The 21790-nt window shown below is 35.9% G+C and overlaps 1 protein-coding gene across 1 annotated transcript in view; it reads left to right on the forward strand.

Annotated features, from left to right (window-relative positions):
• Positions 1 to 5860: 5860 nt before the first annotated feature.
• The window catches only part of LOC120325988 (uncharacterized), a 28421-nt gene continuing 12491 nt past the window's right edge, over positions 5861 to 21790 (forward strand). Inside the window, exons 1-4 of the mRNA XM_039392179.2 lie at positions 5861 to 7015; positions 7207 to 7340; positions 8431 to 8568; positions 13691 to 13899. Of these exons, the coding sequence (XP_039248113.2) occupies positions 5995 to 7015; positions 7207 to 7340; positions 8431 to 8568; positions 13691 to 13899 (1502 nt within the window). The 5' untranslated portion in view covers positions 5861 to 5994. The remainder of the gene's footprint in view (positions 7016 to 7206; positions 7341 to 8430; positions 8569 to 13690; positions 13900 to 21790) is intronic.

Below are 21790 nucleotides of genomic sequence, written 5' to 3' on the forward strand. Positions count from 1 at the left end.
GTAACAATATTGGTCCGCGAGAAAAAGTTTCGCAGTCGAGCTGTTGATGCGTAACGAGTGGATGAGTCGCTCATTCGCCCTTCGGTGGCTTCGTTTCGCATTTGCCGTTTAAGTGAAGGAACATAGCTATCGCAGGAACATAGTACATCTGCTTTGTTTACCGTACTGTCACGTGTCAGTCGTATTTCATGCAAGATGTTAGAAATTGTGTTTAACCATGTTCAGTCAAAGTATCTCAGCATGCGGTACGCCAATTGTGGATAAGATACTATATTGTGGCAATATTGTTGAAAGGTTATTATAATCGTTTACGCGTGGCCCGTAGCTATACGTATTCATTATTTACATTGATTAAAGACAGATACTCGCGTACTTGATTAAAAATGTTCAGTAACATTCCAGTGATATCCGGATTGTCTAGTCGCCTGTAATGTATGTCACGTGTTCATTCTCGTGTAAGCCGTTCTTTCTGCTGCCATACAATTGCAATTTGGTCCTGAATTTACGGCTGGCGGTAGTCAACATCAGCTGCTTGTTAGGTGAAAATTGCATCATTCGTTAAGTTGGAATTAAATATAAAAATACTCGGAAATCGAATAGTTATAAAAGCCCTCTCAGCCAGTCTCGCAACGATTAACTATAGCTGCAAACAATCGTGCTATTGTTAGCAACATTATCATTGGACTAGCTTAGTTGCGAATCATCTGTGTTTACTATTCTCGGTCGAACGGTCATATAACACAAAGATGTGTTTTTGTTTTCTTTGTTTAAAACATCCAGAATAATTTAAAATTGGAAATCTGTAATAAAGATTATGTCTTCGTTTCGTGATATTCTACTGATTTCCAACCTACTATCTATTGTAATGCCACTAACATATGGATAAACCTGAGAGTGTGGAATATATTCCTATTGTTAAGGATATACAGTTTCAAAATTCAGTATATTCATTTAAATGTGTGCCTTATTCCAAACTTATCGCATATGCTCGGTCGTAATATTGAATAAAAATACACATGTATGTATTGATTTTATATTAATGAATACAATTTAAAGTTCTGTGCACGACAAACCGGCGTTCGAATTGATAACGAGAAGGTAACTATTGGTAAAAAGTCGGGTAAGTTCTACAAAAACTAACTCGAAATATAAAGGCAATTCAGCATTGAAATGTCCCTTATCTCGTTCCAACTTGCATTCCTAGTTGTGTGATTTTTCGATTCATTGTTTCATGACTGAAGATTTTTGTTCTGCGTATCGTAGTCGTAGTATTAAACAATTGTCTGATTCGGACTACGGTTTAATGCTTGTATATTTCAAAATCGCCTGATTTTTAGCAGTTACTCACGGTTAGAGAACTCTTTAACCAGGTCGGTAGCGCCGTAGATTGCTCAATGGTGGCGTACGGGTTCGAAAGCAAACTAGTCTGTAGTGCCATTAAAAATTTATTTCGCAAACGCTATGATAAACAACTTGTGATAAGCATAGATGGCCAGTCTTGTTAGTCTACTTTAAGTGACCATGTGTGTATGTACTTGTTAGTATTTGTCTAGTTATACGCGGAACATGGAGTAAAAAATGAACCAACGCAGCAAACATGTCGGCCAAATTCTTTGCTACGTTTTTATGTTCAGCAGTTTGGAGGAAAAGATATAGGTACTCAAATTATGTCTTTGAGAGTTTATTGTGTGAAAAAGGGAATTGGTAGAAATTGGTTAGAATCACTGCAGGAAGATTTAATACGCTAAACACCGCGATATTATATGAAGAGCCAAACAAGTAGAAGCATCTATAAAACATCGGTTATTGATTTCGTTGTGGTGTTATCTTATTATCTTTACCATCGTGATATGTGTCAAGTTCGTGTAAAATTGCTGAGCTGACCATTTCCTTAGGTAAATGTTCACTGAAAACCGTAATTCTAAGTTATTTGTCAGTCAACGGCGACAGGATTCTCATGGGAAGTGTTACCGCGGATGTACGTTCGACCGTTCATCATCTATTTCGAAAGCTGTCGATTTTGAGTTCCGCAGTATGTTGTATGTTAGTCCCGTTGTTCTTTTTAGCCAGTCCGCTGCTTTGTGATAATATTGTATTTTCAGTATAATCAAAATTTTGCAAAATAAGTGATTGATAATCATTGGTCTGGTTAATATGCAATTTAAAAAACGCTCCCACAGAATTTCGCGACAGCGCTATTTTCGGGAATCGTTTTTACACTCAGTCACGTACGCTTGCTCGCAAAATGTTCGAAAATAATTTTGATAACCGATATCACTTATAATATTTAAACTTTAAAGCATTAGCGTTGTATCAAACAGTATATAGTATGATTGGCTTTTTGGAGCATTCTCTGGAAATAAATAGAAATCGAGCATTTATTGGTTAAACGTGTCAAGCGTAGATCTTATAATGGTCATGCCTTCTATTTTCCGTTCAATAATTTGAATTGGGATATGATAACGCGATTTCATCTCGATAATGTATTTCGGGACACGGTGGGAATGAATAATCTTTGTATAGGCAGTGTTGTGAATCTTGTGTTCCTTTATATATATATATACTATAGAAGTTGGAAACAGAATTTGAATTGCGTAATTCACATTGGACTATTTAGCTGCCGTATAGAAGAACATCTATTACTTCTAGAAAAGATTCTCTGAGGTACTTCTGTTAGCTGATATCCGATTAAGAAATAATAGAGAGAGTTGCTAAACAAGCGAGAATGATTTTAACCAGTTATTTGAGTATGGCTCTAGTTTGTAGGCCTATACATATACTGCCTCTCACGATTCCCCGAAGCAATTCTAGCACAGTGGAAAAATTCACACGTCAAGAGTATTGCAGAGCAGAAGACTTTTCCAGTCAGAAATTTCTAGTCTAGAATTTGGTATCTCACAATCAGCGTAAGCTTCAAAGTAATGGGAAATTTTTTTCTAAATTGTTTTCCAGAATACACCTCAAAAACGAAACTGATAGTAATATTATATCTAACTACCATTCAACATATATAAAGTACTGAACCCATTCAATATTAAATAAGGATTAGCGTATATTGGTTAATGGTAGATTACACACGAAAATACATATTTCAAAATTGATTGAGCCGCACAAAAATAGCATTTGGCAGCAAACCAACGCGTAATGCGATCGCGCGACTAACAATTTGCAGAAAAATGTGAATTGAACTCCTGACGATAGAACTATAAATAATGCAAAATGTAGTAGTTGCGTTAAATCTTTACGATGATAGCAAGGTTAAAAATAAGGACTGATGACAGACGGTCATTAAGAAAAATATGTTGGTGATTGAAAAAACTGTGTAGCCGATTCCAATAATAAAGTATTTCAATTGAATCCGAAGCCCCAATGAACAGTTCCAGTGGCACACTCTCTGCACCTTTCCATCTTCTCATTGCATTCACCACATTACAAATCCGTACATGTCCTCCCACAAATAAAGTACAAAATTGCACCTTAATGTAGGAGGATACTGAAGTGCTGTGTACCTGTGTAGTGAAGTGCTGTCCCCTGTGCAGGCAATTTGTTCGTGGCACGCAAACCAAACATACCCGCGGCTCAGCTCCGTCAAAACTGCACTCTGGTTTTTATAATTTACAATTGTAAGAAACTACCTGTATATCTTCAAAGAAAACTTAATACAAATTACTTCTTGCTTGCTTGGTTTTGATATTTGATTTCTTGTCGTACATCGGAGAATTCCAACCAAAGCCTACTTTGGATAAAGAGATAAATATCGTAAGTAAGGTTAAGCACATTGGTAACTGTGTTATTGACTGAAACCATGAAGTGTTTAATATTATAGGCTACACACACAGGTTATTACAATATACAGAACTACAGCGCGTATTTGGATTTGCAAGGCACCCAACATAGTCTTTTCGTCTTTTTTGTTGGTCGACTGTGATCTCATAACGGTGACGTAGACAATCGCCCAAGCGTGTCGTCCCATTTTTATCGATCTCTCTGACTCTCTCGCGACCATCGCTACAAGTTAAAGCCTGACCGGGGATTACGAAGGGCTGTTGTGTTTCTGGCTAGAGCGCCTAAGCGCCAATTTTAGCGAATCAATTTGTTTCGCTTAGTTGATTGATGCCTTTAATACGCCGTCTCAAAGAATCCCGTTGAAACTGATAATATCGACCTGCTTACAGGAAAAGCAATCATCGTAGCGAATTTATCTTTTGTTTTAGTTACGTACTCGGTTGTGTATGGACGGTACATTTTACTCCTTCATTCTTAGTTTATGTTAATGTACAATCAATATTACACTATAGTGTCAGAGACAATGTTAGGGTTTTTTGAAAATGTCGGGTTGCGAGTTTTTAAGTTGGCAATGAGGAATCAGCTTTAAATTAATAATTCAAACGTATTTTTTGTATTGTACGACGTGATAATATTAACCAACATATATCCTATTTTTGCACTCGAGTGGGTAAGTTTCAAACTATATCTGGTGTAGATTAGACGTAGCTTTCTGAAAGTTTTTAGTTCAAAGAAAGCTCGCAATTGTTTACTATAAATATGTACTGTAATGATAAAAAATCAACGCCACTTATAATAATCGTAATAATATTTGCATACGCGAACCTAACGGCTTAACATTGCATCAAATTGGAAATTTAAAGATCGAAGCGGCAAAAACAATAACTATTATTTTTTTGTAAATCAAGATTTGGTATTTTTTAAATCATGAAACGCGAGAAAACCAAAAAAGGGCTGGAATAGATTGTGCTTTAAGCACAAGTTATAATAGTTGAAAATGATAAATTCGTCGTCCAAGCGGTTTAGGTTTTTAAGCATCGTCCACGATGAGCTTGCATGAACAATTAACTGCCACGTCAACATTGTTTATCACAATTCCTGTGATTGGATTTGATGGTTTAAATAGCTTTGCATTGCGATAATCTTCAAGAAAGGATAGGCCTATGAGGATTAATCGCGCAAAATGTTCGGAAATTTATTTGCCGAATAAATCCAATTGATTACTGGAAGTTTGAATAACTGAGTGGGAATTACAATAAAACATTGTAATGTGTACCAGTAATATTATTTCTGTCAAAGATATATATTGACTCAAGTATTTTGCTTTGAGTTTGAATTTTTGTTTAAATAGGTGGACATTTTAGAATATATTAACTGTCCTGTATATATTTAATATGCTTTATTAGTAATGTACGTGATCGAAATTTTCCTTCGCATTATTGCATAGTGGAGGATGAAATTGTTTACATTTTATACTGCGTTGTAGCCATTAGTTCAGCTTATCAAGGGGTATTGAAGGTCGGATTTTGTTCAATAATATTTTTTGAGGTCCGATATTTCAATACAATTCATTCGATAAATACCCCAATGTCATAAAATTTAAAACAGGCATTTTTGTATATTTGTGATGTCCATGTAGTTCCGTCAAAAATATGTTATTATATGTTTTAACCGAAGCAGCTGAATGGAATTTCCACTGATCATTTATTATTATTAAACATGACGAATACCCCGTTTCCATTACCTGACTCATGCAGTAGATACATTTCCAACAAAAAAAAATTTATTCGTGTATTTGTATCTACGAGAACGTAAAATAAACCTTGCGAGTAGACGCAGCCCATCCTGCGCCCATATATACTAAACAGGAAACAATTTCTAACCGATCTAAACTTAAACAAATGTATAGTCTTATATCTAAACATTTCTTATTTATCAGCATTGCTGGAATATCATTCTATGTATAATATCGTGGAGGCGGTTTCCAAACACGGTAGTTGGTAGATTGGCGAATATTTCCAAAACTATGAACTGCCATCACTATTGTGTATAGTTAGTCGCCCTCGCAGTATATCACAAGCTTTGGACTGAAGTGGGTTCAGCCCTAAAACCTTGCCTACCGACACTGGATAGTGAGCAGCAAATGAAAGTTGTTATAAATGTTTAATGTATTATTATGATTACTGTTTCAGATCTTAATTTAAGATCATGAAGCCAGCAACTAGAAAACGACGAGCAGCAAGCCTAACTGCTGAAGCTCTCTGGAACATACAGTTGGAAGATGACGTTTTAGGAAAATCGGCGCAATTCAGTGTCAATGCAAATAAAAAGATAACCCTGCGTGAAAGCGCCAAGATTGCCCCTTGCTTGCCGGGACCACATAACAATTGTGTCGATGAAAAAAGAAACGATATCGATAATAATAGATTCATAACTACGACTAGAGGAGGAAAGCGAAAGCAGTTGAAACGGAAGGCTGAAATGTTACCGAAGCCTTGCGTTCATCAGCAGTCGGCGTTGTCCGTCACGGGTAAAGCTGGCAACTCATATATCAGCAAAGGCAAGCCTACCGCATCCGTAGTTCCTCTCATTAAACGCCAGAGTATTACAACAAAAGAAACGCATCCTTCGGACGCAGTTTCCGGCAGCTCGCAGGTTCTATTGCTGCCAATATCTCTAAACCCGAGTCCCAGTACAATGTCGGGCGGAAGCGCATCCCTTCCGATCTTTGCACTTCATTCAACTTCAGTTAAGTTAGATTTGATGCGATGTCTGGACAATTCACAACTGGTAAACGTTGCGCCGATGCTAGCTGGATCATCGGGTACGCAAGTCAGTTTATCAACGAGCGAACGCCTCCTGCACCATCCGAGGTATTATGTCAATCCCAAAATTGAAGATCATGTATGTAAAAGACAAACAAGTTATCCACCCTTCGATCAAGACGAACCTCTGAACTTGAAATTAGGGGAGAGTAGCATTCCAAGTGGAGGTATCAAAAATAAAAATGCACATCCGACTGGACGAAATTACGCAAAGAAAAATACCCCAAAATTGTGGAGAAAACAGGTTTCTATCATGTCGAATTCACTGTCAGTCTCGGCTAAGAATATGCTCAGCAGTAATATTGCAAAAAGCAAGTTCCAATTAAACTCAAGTTCCAGAAATCTTGTTCCATCCATACTTTGCAAAGATATCATCAGATATGATGCTTATTCTCCCTCATCAGGTAAATTCATTGCTTTTCAGTTTTGTAACATAAATTACCGGTTATATTTCTGAGGATAATGAGGATGGAATCGACTGACGGTGCAAGGTAATGCTGTGTAGGCCTGAAGTGGCGATTCTCACTTCTATAGGACAACAAATTCAACAACAGTTACATTCAGATACTCAATTCTTACATGTTTGGTTTCACAGAATCATCTTGCTCAACGGATCTAGAAGAAGGTTCTGCGTCTGCGCCTGCACGAGGAAGAAAAAAATCTTCTCAGATTAATTTACGGTGCAAAGCCGCTCCTGCACCAGGAACGGATGAATATTATCGCCAACAGGTCAGTTTGAGTTATGTTTTTCTTATGATACGCATAAGCATCAATCAGGTATTTTTTCTGTTGAATTAGAACTGAAACATTTGTTTCCAAACCAACATGAAAACGAACCACAAACGACAGATTTTTCAAGTTTCGTTTATGCCAAGTTAATAATCAATAGTGGTTTCCCAAACCAAAGCTAGAGGGCTAGCACGTGCCCATTTTAATTTTCTTCTTGACGAATACATTACTAAATTGAAATTGCCAAAGTCAAAATCATAAAATCGATAAGACCTAAAAACGACACATGCAAATGTTAAATGCACCTGAAAGTTTTGAAAATGAAAATCGATTCAATTTCTGTACAATTTCGCGGTCGATGATGTCTACTAACACCTCGATAATATTTCGACATCTCTTCGATTCCAATTTATTTGCCGTATTAAAAAGCTATATTTTTCGGTCAGTTGTGTGATAGATTGGTTATATATGTGCGTTTCCTATCCCCGATATACGACTAATATTTGATTATTGGGTCTGTGTCACTGTTTGTGAAAGGTATTGATTTTGAGGCGTGACACGTGCATTGTTGCTTTTCTCGTAATCAGCTGCTAGGTGTTAATTACAATTGTCACACTTGTGTTCTAATCACCGAAACGAAAGTGTTAAAAAGTTTGATACTCATTTTGTTATTCCACATAGTTCATTTTGATTTAATATTACAACTTGAATCTGTTGAGCTCCATAGTAATGTTAGTATTTCTTCAATCCTGGTTTTAAATTCAAATTGATACAGGATTCAAAATGAGTAGCAAATACATCAAACGTCGTATGCAGAGTAAAATTTTCATGAAACACTTCAATTTTGAATATTTAAATTCTACAAATTAGAAAGCCTCTCAAGCTTGGAATTCCCTTTGAAAAGATAGCATTGGCCCAACATCATGTGGTTATTACGCAAGTTTCCCGCTTGCTCAAATCGCAACTTCTTTCTTTTCATTTTTTTTACATTCGTTGCTTTTAAATTCCCCTTCATACATGGTTATTTATTGTAGTGGTTTACGTAATTTGCAAGGTACTTGAATTAGTAATGTTGTACTTCCCGATCCAGAAATTTTCACCTTATGAAAGGGAAACGCCGAAACAGCACAAGTCAACGAAAGCACGTCTGAAATCTAACGAAACCGTCATCGAGAACAACGGTTGGATATGGGAAGGGAAACCATATGAAGCACCTGTATATAGCGTGGTAAGTTCCATATAGGAAAGGTATAAATGTTATCACACTGTCTGCATCTGGAATTATGATCATAACATACAGCACTCAGCATTGGCCGCACGTGACATTGGTCAGTTGATGTACCCACTATTAATATATATATCTTCAGTGTCGTTCTATGATGCTATATTTTTCATTTCTTCAGGCTCGGTCTTTGTCTTATTGCGTCAGACAATTTTTCTCAAATGTCCTAAAGGGGAAATCCACATTTTGCTTTTTATTTCGAAATTAGTCAATGGTACAGCGTAGTAAAAATTCCGACATCTGATGTTATCTTAGACCGAAACAACCATCTACCTTAATTTTATGTCTACAAAGCATATCTTACTAAATAGGATCCCATTTAGTTTCGATTCTTCTGATAATGTACAAAATAGGTTATTTTCTTTTCTTTTATTTTTTTAGATAAGAATTCGTTTTCCCTATGCAGGGGCATTAATGAGACATCCATACTAATTCTACTACATTTGGAATAGGGATGGATACATGGAGACTATTGTGTTCTTTATCTTTGAAGTATTTTTGCCATTTACCGGTGTCTCAAAAATATCCTTATCTCGCAAAAAATGTCCCACGACTCTTTCCTCAATCCGCGACACTTGTCCAACTCTTCTGAGTTTGCATAGAAATTATTTTCAGGAAATGGTTAAAAGTAAGCATATGAAGTGGAATTAATATTTCATGTTATATTTTGTGCTAGTAGGGTAGATATAATAGTTAGGCAAAAGGTTAGAGTATCCATATGAAGTGAAGCAATTTTGACAATTGGACACGAAATTTTTGAGAAACCCGCCATCACCTACTCCACTTTTTATGATAATCGCATCTGAGGTAAAATTATCACATCCCTCTTTGTACGATACAAAATCGGACATCTATGTTTGTAGGCTTTTCGAAGCTTTGCCGTCGTATATTTCGTAAGTTGTATTTTTATCTCGAGTAACGAGATAGATAACTCGGCGGCAACACTGAATATATTTATTTAGCTCTATAAATATCAGTGGCCTTGCGATTTTTGTACTTTAGTCTGAGAATCACGACGTTATCTTGAGCAATGTTCAAGAATACCAAAGTTGCCCCAAAAGCCCCACCAGAGATAACAATGTTCCATTGGCTATTGCCGTGTAACTTTTGTCAATTTGAGCAATCGATTAGAAATGGGGCGATCTACACGTTACAATACGTTTTATTCTCAATCCCGATTTTAAATATATTTACTGTAAATTTCTACATTTAAATCATTCTGTCGCTTTGGTAACTTCGATATATAGTTCACTTTGAACGCGGTATTACGCTTGACTGGAGCACTTCATTGTGGTCGCGAGTCTGGGTGTGATCGCTTGGCAACTTTTAAATAAACCGTCGTTGTCGTTCGCGCCTTTTCGTATAATTTAAGAATTCAATTTGAACGTCCATTGCGTTAAGCTCGTTTATATGGACATCCTCAATTATAGATGTTTTATTGCACCTACGAAACAATTTGTTGGTAAAAAAGCAAATTGTATATATTGCCACGTAATAATGGTCTTGTATAACAGTTGATGATTATCATGTGTGGACTGTCTACGTACTCATTTTTACGTAACGTTATTTTACTGCATATTATTTGTTTCAAGTCTTCGCCCAGTTTAAGTCTTTAAACCAGGATTGGATAACTCTTATAGAATTCCCAAATTTTCAACAGCGCTTCATGAAATTTACAAAGTAACTGATGAAATTTTTTTTGAGTTTCTGGCTTTCAGTGCCTATTTTCAGAAGTTGTAGCCTCGTATCACTAATTTCCCAGACAACTATATTGAGTCGATGGAAAGCGTTATGGCTACCTCCAGCAGTGGCCCTAACATTAGTGAAAATATTTCCAATTTCTATGCCGCGTCTTATAGCCTGTATTACATGCCAAAGTTAGTTAACCTTAAATAATACTTGCAATAATTCACGCGAAACCTAATTTCGAATGGACATGAAAATCAGATTACCGAATGGGCTTCACATAGTAAATGAAATCATTGTAAATATCGTATCTGAATTTAATCATAAGGCATTAATAAAGCCGAAGAATAAAGACAAGGCAACACAACCGATGTCATATTGATCCACATGCTAGTGTCCTACGCAAATTTGAAGAATTCAATGTCCAGGTGTGATTATTGTATTGACATTCTAATACATAATACGGGCGAACAACTTTTCAACGACGGTCAGACTAGGCTATCTCAAAAATGTGGCGTCGCATTTGTATAAATCTCACTTCATTTGAAAACTTAAACCATCTGCTAGCAATATATCGATGATTCTAACCAAGAAAATAGCATGAATACCACTTAACCATTTGCCCCACAATACATATCTATCTTAGACTGAAAGAGTGAGACTTAAAAGTGTGCTTAAACAGGAACACGCCATTTTTAGGACGCCAATTAGTTCGCAGTGTCCGTTGCACACCATTATACATGTAATATTTTACCATATCAAATGGCTATAAAATACCCTATAGTGGCTGTACAAATACAACGATGGTTTTTTCCATATTTTCATTATGTGACATATTTGCGAGACTAATCTTTGGACGACCAAAAACATGCTGCCAAGTTGGTATTCAATTTCCATTAGCACGTCACTTAGAATTGCGCAGCTCCCGCTCCCATTGTTCTAATTTTAGAATTCGGTGCTATTTATGGATTCGATTTCACGAAGTATTATTATAATCTAATTATAAACAGACTCACTGTTGTTTACTTACTGTAGAAAAATGTCAAATTGTCGGCAATGATGATGATGAGAATAGACAGGATATATGGTCACTTTCGCCATTTGAATGACCTTCTCCGATGACCGGGGGCTTTACCTTTACAATTTTCTGCCATTTCTTTATTTTATTGTAATCGAGTCCGAGGTCAAATTAATAAGCCATTTTCCCTCGTTCAGGTCCCACTTCCCTTCATTCAACCCGCCTGTTTACCTGGCATTGTTGTGACTTTTAAAGCCCTCGCGTTAACCGCTATGTGCTGGCATCTAGGTCGCAACAATAAAACTTTATTTAAATATTTGAGACACTTGCGATTCATCCATCAGCCATCTTCCCATCTTCAGTTGACCAATCGCGACCTTGTTTCGAAAAAGGTTGATTTGCTTAAGGTTTATTAACTTACCTTGTCACATATCACATAAGTTTTTTGTTTAATTATATATTATACCGTTCAAAAATGGCATATTTGCTGTCATATGGTGAAATTATGCGTGTATGGTTTGTGGTTAAATAATTTTACCACCGTATAACTACGAGCGATATATTATGTTTTGATCTTTTTTTCCAACCTCTTCCCCCTAGAGTTACAAAATTTTTTATAACAGCACTCTAGCAAGCTACTACCAGACATACATAACAGGTATGTCAGGCGCTAACTTTCCAATGTACGCTATATTCGTCTAGCATGCACATTTTGTCAAGTTATAGTTATTCGCTTTGATATAATCCATAAAAGCTTCTTGTGAGTTGCATGTCGTTCATTGCGTAATCGCTATCGTAGTGTAATGATATAATATCAGTGAGTAAGAAAGAGATCAGATATAGAGATTGTATTTTACAACAATCATTATTTTTAAATTAAACCAATAGGTTTCTTGTGTATTAATGTATGTGTCCATCAGCCTAAATCACACCCACGGGAATACCTACAACAGGGAGGGCGAGCCAATGACCCGCGAAACATAAAAAACATACTAACATATATATAAGTGATAAAGCCGATCGGTATGGTAATTTTCAAAACTCCCAATTTTGTACGCACGTCTGCACGCTATTGGCTGTGACATCGTTTATGACATAACAATACAATTGATCTGTTTATTTCTCGCAACATGTTACAGCGTTCCCTTTCGCACGTGCCAAGAACCATAAGGCACTACTTTGGGGGGTATACGGGAAATAGATGCTACTTTGCATTATATTAGTTTCTCGCCTGCACTGCCGTTGTGAAAACACAACGTTTTAGATGTAAAATGAAGACCTATGAATCTGAAATAATGTGCATTAATGTAAAAGCCGATCGAAAAATATATCTCATTCCCTCCGGAAACTTTTTGAAACCGTAAAATAATTTGCCATTTGTAATAACCATATACCCGCATCATCCCAAACGTTTTTGGATAACTCATATGCGTATTTTCGTACAAGAATTTCATAAAATCATGAGTGCCATAAAGAGTCTATAGTAGTCCCTGATAGAAGTGCTACATAAATAAATCCCAAAACTACACAACACCAACCGAAGCTTATAATATTTGTAAGACAGGATGCAGCAGCAAGTTTCTCGTAGATACCAACATCGATTAAATATCTGTGACCCACCCTTTTCTGTTTCGTGATAAAAATATAATTTTTTGACCCATTCATTGAAAAAGGTTCGCCATCCCTGACAAGAAAGATTGGAAGTAGTGTGTGCAATATCGGAGTGTCTAAAACCGCTTATTCCTAGCTTATATAGTCTTACGAAAGCTTGTCATTGACTCTTTTAATTTCATTTTGGTTTTTAAAAAACTGATTTTATCTTATAAATAGAATATACCTTCATTTCACGTATTTTTAACCCAGATCGTGATTTTTCCCAAAAAATCTGGCATTTTTCGTTTATAAGTAATTTCTTGTTGTCTGAGGTAACATTACCATCTTAAAGCCAACAATGAAGTTACTATTCGTGATTTCGTGAAATGAGATCATATTATTTTTACCACTCTGTTCTCATGTTATTATTATTCGAACATTATATCACGTGACATTTAGCACCTCGATATACGTGATAAGCAAAGAGGATATTAATATATAACCTTTCAGCTTTTGGCCCGTTGTATTTTCTCATCTGTTTTGGGCAATTTAGGTTTATCTGGCGTGAAATGACCCGATTCATTCAACAACTGCTATATCTCTTGCAACCTCTTATTAACCAAGATGTAATTTTTCAATATTAGAATTTGTTTTTCCCAAACGATTCGATTCTGTCGAAATTTAAAAATATTTCATCATATAGTTTCCAAACGTCAAAATGTTCCATTCATCTATCAAAGTACGGGGTTAATCTTCCCTATTTTCGTTTAGCAATCCGGAAAGCCAGTGATACGTCTCTGTTATCCTTCTATGAGGAGGAAATGTGACGGCAAATCTGACGAAGACGACGTTGTTATGGTTCGAGATTGCGTCATAATGCGTGCTGATGCAGGGGAGCAACCTTACGTCGCAAAAGTTGCTGCACTTTGGTCGCAACCAGGTACCGGTACCATGATGATCAGTCTGCTATGGTTTTACAGGTAAGTGTCTGACTTTAAACTTGATTTATACCAAGTTGAAAAAGATGATTCTATTTCTATATTAAAAATTCCATTGTTTTTTGAATTTAATCTTCGATGCCAACTTATAGTATACAACTATTGCCCCACCACTAATTTTTCCGTTTGGCTAGCGTATGTTAGTTTCACATTTTTGGCATCATTTTTTTTTCAAAAAAATAGATAACCATGGCCAGTGATATAAACATAGAAATGCAGGGAGGCCTAACCTAGCCTAGCCTAGCTTATCCAAACCTAACCTAAAAATTGATATGAATGTTGAACAGAATGGTATCTAATTTTCTTATTACCAAGCAATATGTCCGGAACCAGTGTCATATCATTTATATCTCTTTAATGAGATGGTAAACCAAAGGTGCGAAATACTCCAGGGACGTTTCCAAAAATGGCTTATGGAAATGTCATTTCTTATATATATAACGAATATGTAAAAACATTAAGGTCATCGAGTTTGTAGCGTTTTCGTGTACTGACAAGTGACGACTAAATATAAAACGCCGAGAATAAAGCTCTTGTGGTCATTATTAATAGTATTAAGTAGAACTTTTTTTTAGACTTTCCAGGTCCGAAACTGCTGAACTATCAAGTAAAATTGAGATAATTTTTTTTCGCAATGATTCAGTTGAGAAATGTAATAGTCTAGATCAGGGTGGTCAAAGGTTGTCGGCTCCGCGGGCCACAAATTATTTTTTTTATTGTTCGCGGGCCACAATAGTGCCAAGAATAGGTAAACAGTGAAATACAAAACAAACACTTTTATTGTGCAAACACATAGTTATCAGACATAGCCATCCCAGGCTAATAGAATCCGCATTCGATTTTTAGTTTTCTATGATGTCTATATTGTTAGCATATATTACCTAAAAGATAGAAAGCCAGATAATAATTTAGAGTGCCAAGCACATCATCCAACTTCGCTATTTGCCTCAGCTAGTCATAACACTAGTCAATTCAGTGACATTAGGGATGTAACAATATGTCAAAAGATTTTTCTGATTAATTTGATTACAAAACAGCACGAAATGCAATTTATTGATTACTCTTCGAATATGACGCGGGCCACAGATAATGAAGTGGCGGGCCACATGTGGCCCGCGGGCCTGGGTTTGGTCCACCCTGGTCTAGATCTAGAACAGGGCTACTCAACTGGCGGACCGCGGTCCGAATCCGGACCTTTCTACCATAAAATTTGGACCGCGTCTGCTTGTCTATTTTAGCAGCATAAGCATCGTTTTATAGTTTTAAATGATTTTGATACAATTTAAATACACAGCTGTACAGTTTGTCGTACTGGTCGATATTTGTGTCCATATATGCGAGCCATTCATTGCTTTTGTATCTAATTTAATATTGAATTTGAAGTTTCGTTTATTTGATGAAAAAAATTTTCTGGAATGTTCGGACCCCAGTAATTTTGAAGTTTCGTCAACGGACCTTTGGTGAAAATAGTTGAGTAGCCCTGGTCAAAAACAGGGTTTTTCAAACTGGGCTTTCATTCTGTGGGACCACGAGCAAATGCCTTCGCTAGGTACAATTCGTGATCACCGCATTAATTTAAAGAAAATGTGACTATGATTTGTTGAATCTATTAATTGTGTTTAATTTATGCATTTGCCTTCGTTTGTTGACTTTTTAATTATTAAACATGGTGCATATAATATTGATGGGAACGCATTAGAAGCAAAACTAGTGGGGAAAAGTGTTGAGAGTCTTTGGAATGGGTCCACGACCGCCCAACTAGATGGATTGTTTTATTTACACTATATAGTACGGAATTCATCCACGTTGATATTGTATTTTGAGCTTATTTATTTCAACTGTTTTTCATCACACTGTTTGTTTATTCTAAAGGTTAAAAAGGGTTTTGACGTCATCGTGGCGTCATACTTTTGTGATTCGATGGTAATGTGTTTACTGTATGTAGCTCGTTCTTTAATACATAGTTTGTTACCCTCAGCATTTGCACGGGAATCACTTGTATTACGCAGCAGTTCCTTATCAATAATTCACATAAACGTCCATTCGATTCAAAATAAGGTTTATGATTGAGAACGTGGTTTGACTTCGAGTCAATTACGCCGGAGTCGAATTTGTACGGATTAAATTTTTTTGTCCGTTTATTAAATCATCCTCATGTACGTTAATGTTAACTACCCTGGAAACTTGTCCCGTTAGGTTTTAAGAGAAAACCTCGATCAGGAAACTCGGAAGTATTTGGCTTCTTAAATGACTTTAATTCTAGCTTTTGCTCACGCTCGCAGAGATAAAGGCCCTAGAACTCGTAAATACGGAGAATACCTTCTCCAACTTGTGACAAAATATTTTCCGGATTTTTTGTAGACAGCCCCCGCCAAAAATAACACCCCCGGCACCGCTAACGTGGTGAACGCAATCTGTCCTGCTTAGAACGTGACGGGGGTGTTTTTCTCAAATCTTACATTTTTGAATTAGTGGCGGGGCTTTAGATAAAACAAAAGACCAAATTTTTCAAAGTTCCTCTACAAAACATATGTTTTACTTTTGCTTTTTTATGAGGTAATAGCATATTGACGAAAAGATTCAAATTTTAAAAAAATAACAGTGACAAAATTCAAACACAATCAATGTGCAGTTCATTCAAGAGCATTCAATTCAGCTCTCGTGGATGATGCCTTGTGAATCCTATGACCATTACGCCATTGTCGCCATCCCATACTTTACAATCAATGTTCGTGTTATATTATTTAATATTTATCTTCACATAAATGAAGCGAATTTTAGTTATGATATGTTACCAGGAAATTGGTTAATGTTGCAAATACGTTTCCTTTCCCCCGTCGATGTCTGTTGTAATATCGTGTTACGCGCCTCGTATCAGAAAATTACTTGTTTGGTAGACTGGCGCATAAGTTCGTATTTATGGTTCGTCTTATTATTAACAAATGCATTGAATTTTATATGTGGTAATTGGCTCACTCTTCAGTATCAAACCCACGCGAAAACCCGTGTTGGAACGTTCTTATTTGGAAATAACTGGTAAAACGTTGTGAAAATTAAGTCTGTTATCTACAAATGGAGACTATACCTCTTCAGTGCCAATCTTCCAGTGTTACACACACTTTCGTTTACAAGCGAAAGGGCAATACTGAGTAAATTCCCGTGTACGATTCCCCTGTATTGAAATATAATTTGGTGATAAATTTATGATTATTTAATATAATTTTAGTTAGTGCTTATCAGTGGTTGTACATTAGTGATTATAATCATTATTCAAATTACCAACGGGAATGACAGAAGGCTCAGAGAGAACGAAAAATTGTAAAATCCTATAAATTCTTCACTACGTAAATATTCATATATTTAATTGCGATTCTTCAATCAATATATTTGCACATTACTCAACCGCCTATAGCCCTATACCGACTATCGTAACCACCAAACAATATGATCAATATACATAATTGTTATTGACTGCATGTATGCAATGATTTCATTTTGTCCGGGGTTGTATAAATGATTAATACTGTTATACCTTCTTATGTGTTGTAATCCTTTGAGAATGTGATCTTGTTATCGTGATGTTGATATTATCATGATGTTAGAAACCGTTGACCTGAAATTGCTAAATTGACTTTTCACTGTGTGGTAATAATATTTATTCCAAAACCTCTCTTGGGAGTTGCTATTTTCTTTGGCCTGAAAGTTAGTTTTTCAAAACCCCTAGTGTGGCATTTTGCTCAGGAATCGATTTTCATTTTACTCTCAACAATAAATGCGATATATTTATTGATCACAAAATCGATCGGGTTTATGCTTCGATTCGATTTGATTTTGCCGTCAATTTCAGTATTTGTACCAAAATTAATCCAATTATTGGCGTTGTTTTTTGAAAGTACAGTGTTCATGTTTTATTATAGCAAGGCGTGGCTCTACTAACTACTAAAAGACTAATGTGCAAATTATGATTTTATGCCATTCCTGTTACAAATACTACGAAACTAGATTTCTTCAACTAATCACGCTATAATCCACAGTTGTCCGAAAATACTCGTTTGGAGCGCGAATTTCAATATTCTAATGTATTGGTTGGCGAATCATATCACGTTGGTATGAAAATATCGTCGCCTATAGCAAGTCTGTCACGCTCCGACTTTTGTGAAAGTGTAAGTCACTGCAGAAAAATGAAAAAAATATTGGAATTAGACCATAAATTGTAACTACGGTAATTTGGATACTTCATTTAAATCTGCACTTCCGAATCGCTTTGGCTAAATTGGCACGCAATACTCCTACATGGCGTAATTAATTTGCTCTACGTATGCTATTCACCTTTATGCGCACTTGCTTAGAACAAAACTCCATATTGAAAGTATTTAAACACGTACGCCAGGTTCTACGCTTGGGAGAGCCGGAATACCCCAACTCTCTTACTTTGAATCGGAGAACCTCTGTTTCACTGCGCCAATTTTGGGGGATAAAATTACGTCAATAAAGGATGTCGAAATTTTCAATCACCAAACGCTAAGCTATTTTGGGTGGGACTTTGGAGCAGGTACACAAGACCATAATGTGGTATTTATTATATAAAGACTCGTTCTTTTATTGCGTTCAGTTCGTCTGAGCAAACTTTTGTTCTACCAGCTGTTTCGAAGCATTTTTCTTCCCGTAGAATAGAATCTGATGGTTTTGGTTATGATAATGTAAAACTAGTTCAGAGAATCAAAATAAGCATATAAATTGGTATGTCCTGGCAAAATTTGCGTTTTGCGCTTACGGTTTTCTTGCAAAATAATCGAACCTCACATGTTAGTTTACAACTCACAAATTTCGGATTCGAACTGTAATTAACCCGGTTTTTATTTGTCAATCGTTAAAATTACATAGTGTGCTAAGAAGCTTTGTTGTTTGTGCTTTGTTTACGCTTGTCCATGGTTGTAACATTGATAAGTTTCCCAATGCGAAATTCGAAAGTGATGGTTGAACGTCCCTCGTTTTGACGCGCACAAAGAATTTTGTTTGCACGATCCGTGGGCGAAAGAAATATCAATTCATTATGCGCATAACGCAGGCTACAAAATGAACAATTTTTTTATGATTAGCCGTACTCGAGTTCAGGCCACCTTAACCCGGAGGCATTTTCCGCAACAAAGATATCGTTTTCAGTTGCTTGATTCTTTGCGAAAATATCGTTCATGTGCGCGGTAAAATGTGCCGCCTTGCTTAGGCTAATTGACGTTTACTACTCGGGTTACGCCAACGTCTATTCATCAATGAATTCACATAGTTTTGATGTCTGAGTTGCTTAGACAAAAGTGTTTTGATATGACGTCTTCGACACCTAAATTTAAATATACTTACGCTTTCAATAGCATACTAATTACTCATAAGTTTATGCCACGTATGATAAATCCAAAATATTTAATTTGAAGTGCTGCTATTTAAAAGGCAAAAAGAACATTATAGTACTTTCTTTCGAATTGTTAAGCCTGTATCTCTTGTATTAACTTAGGTATGCAAGCTTTGTTTATCCAACAATCATCAGATTCTTGTCACAAACCAGTAGAATATCCGCAATTTCTAAAATATTGGCTGAAAACATTAATGACACTAAAAAAAATTTTTGTGGAAGTTCCTATTATTCTGCGAAATAATTGGCATGTTATGTTACATTCGTACTACTTTATGCCACTTCTACCATACGAATTTAGCATTATAAAAATACTGGACCTAAACAACGTGATTAAATATATTTTTTATTAGCCGTATTTAGGAAGTGAAAATACCATAAATAAAAACATTTGCTTTTGCATGTTAAACAAAGACATTCTTACTCAATAACACCCCTAAACTGACCGATCATGCATTCATTCACTTTGTACTGGATTCAACTTCTGTTGCGACTAGCAGGATTCAGAAAACTGTTTCCGATCATTCGTTTACTCGAACTGAAATATCCTTTTTGTGAAAATGAGTTCTGAATAATAATAATTATTCAGATCATTACACTTTCCACTTACTTTTAATTATTGCCGAACTACACTCAAATAAAATTTGGTTCAATTCAACGAGGAACTTTATATTACAATATACAAAGTTGCAGATCTTCTCGAAGACAAAGACATACATATGACGCAACTTCGAATTCTAATGCATCGCAAACGTTTTCATGCTAGCCATGATGATATGTATGTTATACTCGGATAATGTGTAAAAATGAGAAATCTTATGCATCTGATTCTGAGGCAAATTCTTGACTATAGGCTATATATACAAATATACCTTGTTTTCATTGCAAAGGGAATTTATCGACGACATATTTGTTGGCCTAGGTGTGTACTGAAAAGCCTAAATAACCTGATAAAAGTAAAATAAACCTGGTTAAGGAATATTGAGAACCGACTTCGTAACGAAATTGAAATTGCAAGGGGGATTTATGAAACCCTCTATAATATGGATTTACGATCGTAGTATAGTTTTTCGCCTTTTCCGATGTCTTTAGTTTTTTACTCTAAAAGCACCCGGGATATGTCTAATTTGCGCACATGATATTCAGTAATTACCGAGACCCTAAACACGACGTTATGAAAGTTTCTGCATTTGCCCCTTGGTTCGAACGTGCAGCAAATTTCGTTTTACAGTAAGTGAACGTGATTGTCTTCGTGAATCGCTGGCATTTCACCGCAGTCTTAGTTATTAATTATGGACATCGCCGACGAAGTCGATCGATGAAATGCGGACCTAAATGCTAAATTATAATGTCTATACTTGATGAGAACACGAGAGGTTTGGAATAGCAATATCGGATCAAATAAGTTCATTTGTATTACACAGAATATTGATCTTGAGAATATTTCGATTGTATCCAATGTACGGACTGTCTGAGATTAATTTCAAAAGAGATAAAAACGATATGTATTCAATAACGTAGCAGGGCATGGATTAGTATTTCCATCGACCGACTATAAAAGTTTGCTTCACAAAATTTTCCTGTGTAACGTTATACATGGCCAATATTATACTACCACAGACAACATTTTGGGCAACATTTTGCTATTTCTTCGTTGTTCGAAGATAGTAGACTTAGAATATTTCCCCAGAATAGCTTTATTTCGAAAAACCCAAATATGACATATTCAATTCGTGGTTTTTTAGGTGTTTTACCAGAATAAAAACGTCCGAATACCGCCCGAAATAAATTTAGTTTCAATTCAAGCTCTGTACTATATCAGGAAGTCAATTGACAGAAGATTCGTCACGCGAAAATCCGGCTTTTAAAACGTTATACGTACCTGTCTTGCCATATGTTAATGGGATTAATATATTGTTAGTTACATCTTTGTATTAAATTCTTATCATTGGCCATGTATTGCGAGAAGATGATAAATCATTAAATAACTAAAAAAATATAGAATATAGCCAGTGCTCCAATACGCTCAATATAGGGAATTTAATATTCTGATTTTGTGATGTCAGTTAAGGGTATTCCTTCCAATCATTTTGTAACCTGTGAAACAATAAAAAAGAAATGTGCAAGATGTAATGCAGACTCCTCTCAAAATCATAGGATGGTAACTTTCTCGCGGTATACCAGGGTTGAATTTTTCTCCTGAGAGCGGTTTGCGATAATAGGTTGATTGATGTCATAAGAAATTTGTGTACGTTTTCGGTTGCATTTACCACATGTAAATTCCCAAGCAGAAAGTCTCATCCGATTACAACTATTCAATGAACGCTTCATTGGTTTTCTTACGTCATAAACGTCATTATTCGAGTCATTAGAGACCTGTTGACGTCTTGTATATTGAAATAAAGGCAATATTCTTTAAGCCTATGGAAGTTTCCTCGTGTCGTTTTTCAGTAATTAAAAAAACTT

The sequence above is a fragment of the Styela clava genome, chromosome 4, assembly GCF_964204865.1.
Source record: "Styela clava chromosome 4, kaStyClav1.hap1.2, whole genome shotgun sequence".
NCBI classification, from domain to species: domain Eukaryota; kingdom Metazoa; phylum Chordata; class Ascidiacea; order Stolidobranchia; family Styelidae; genus Styela; species Styela clava.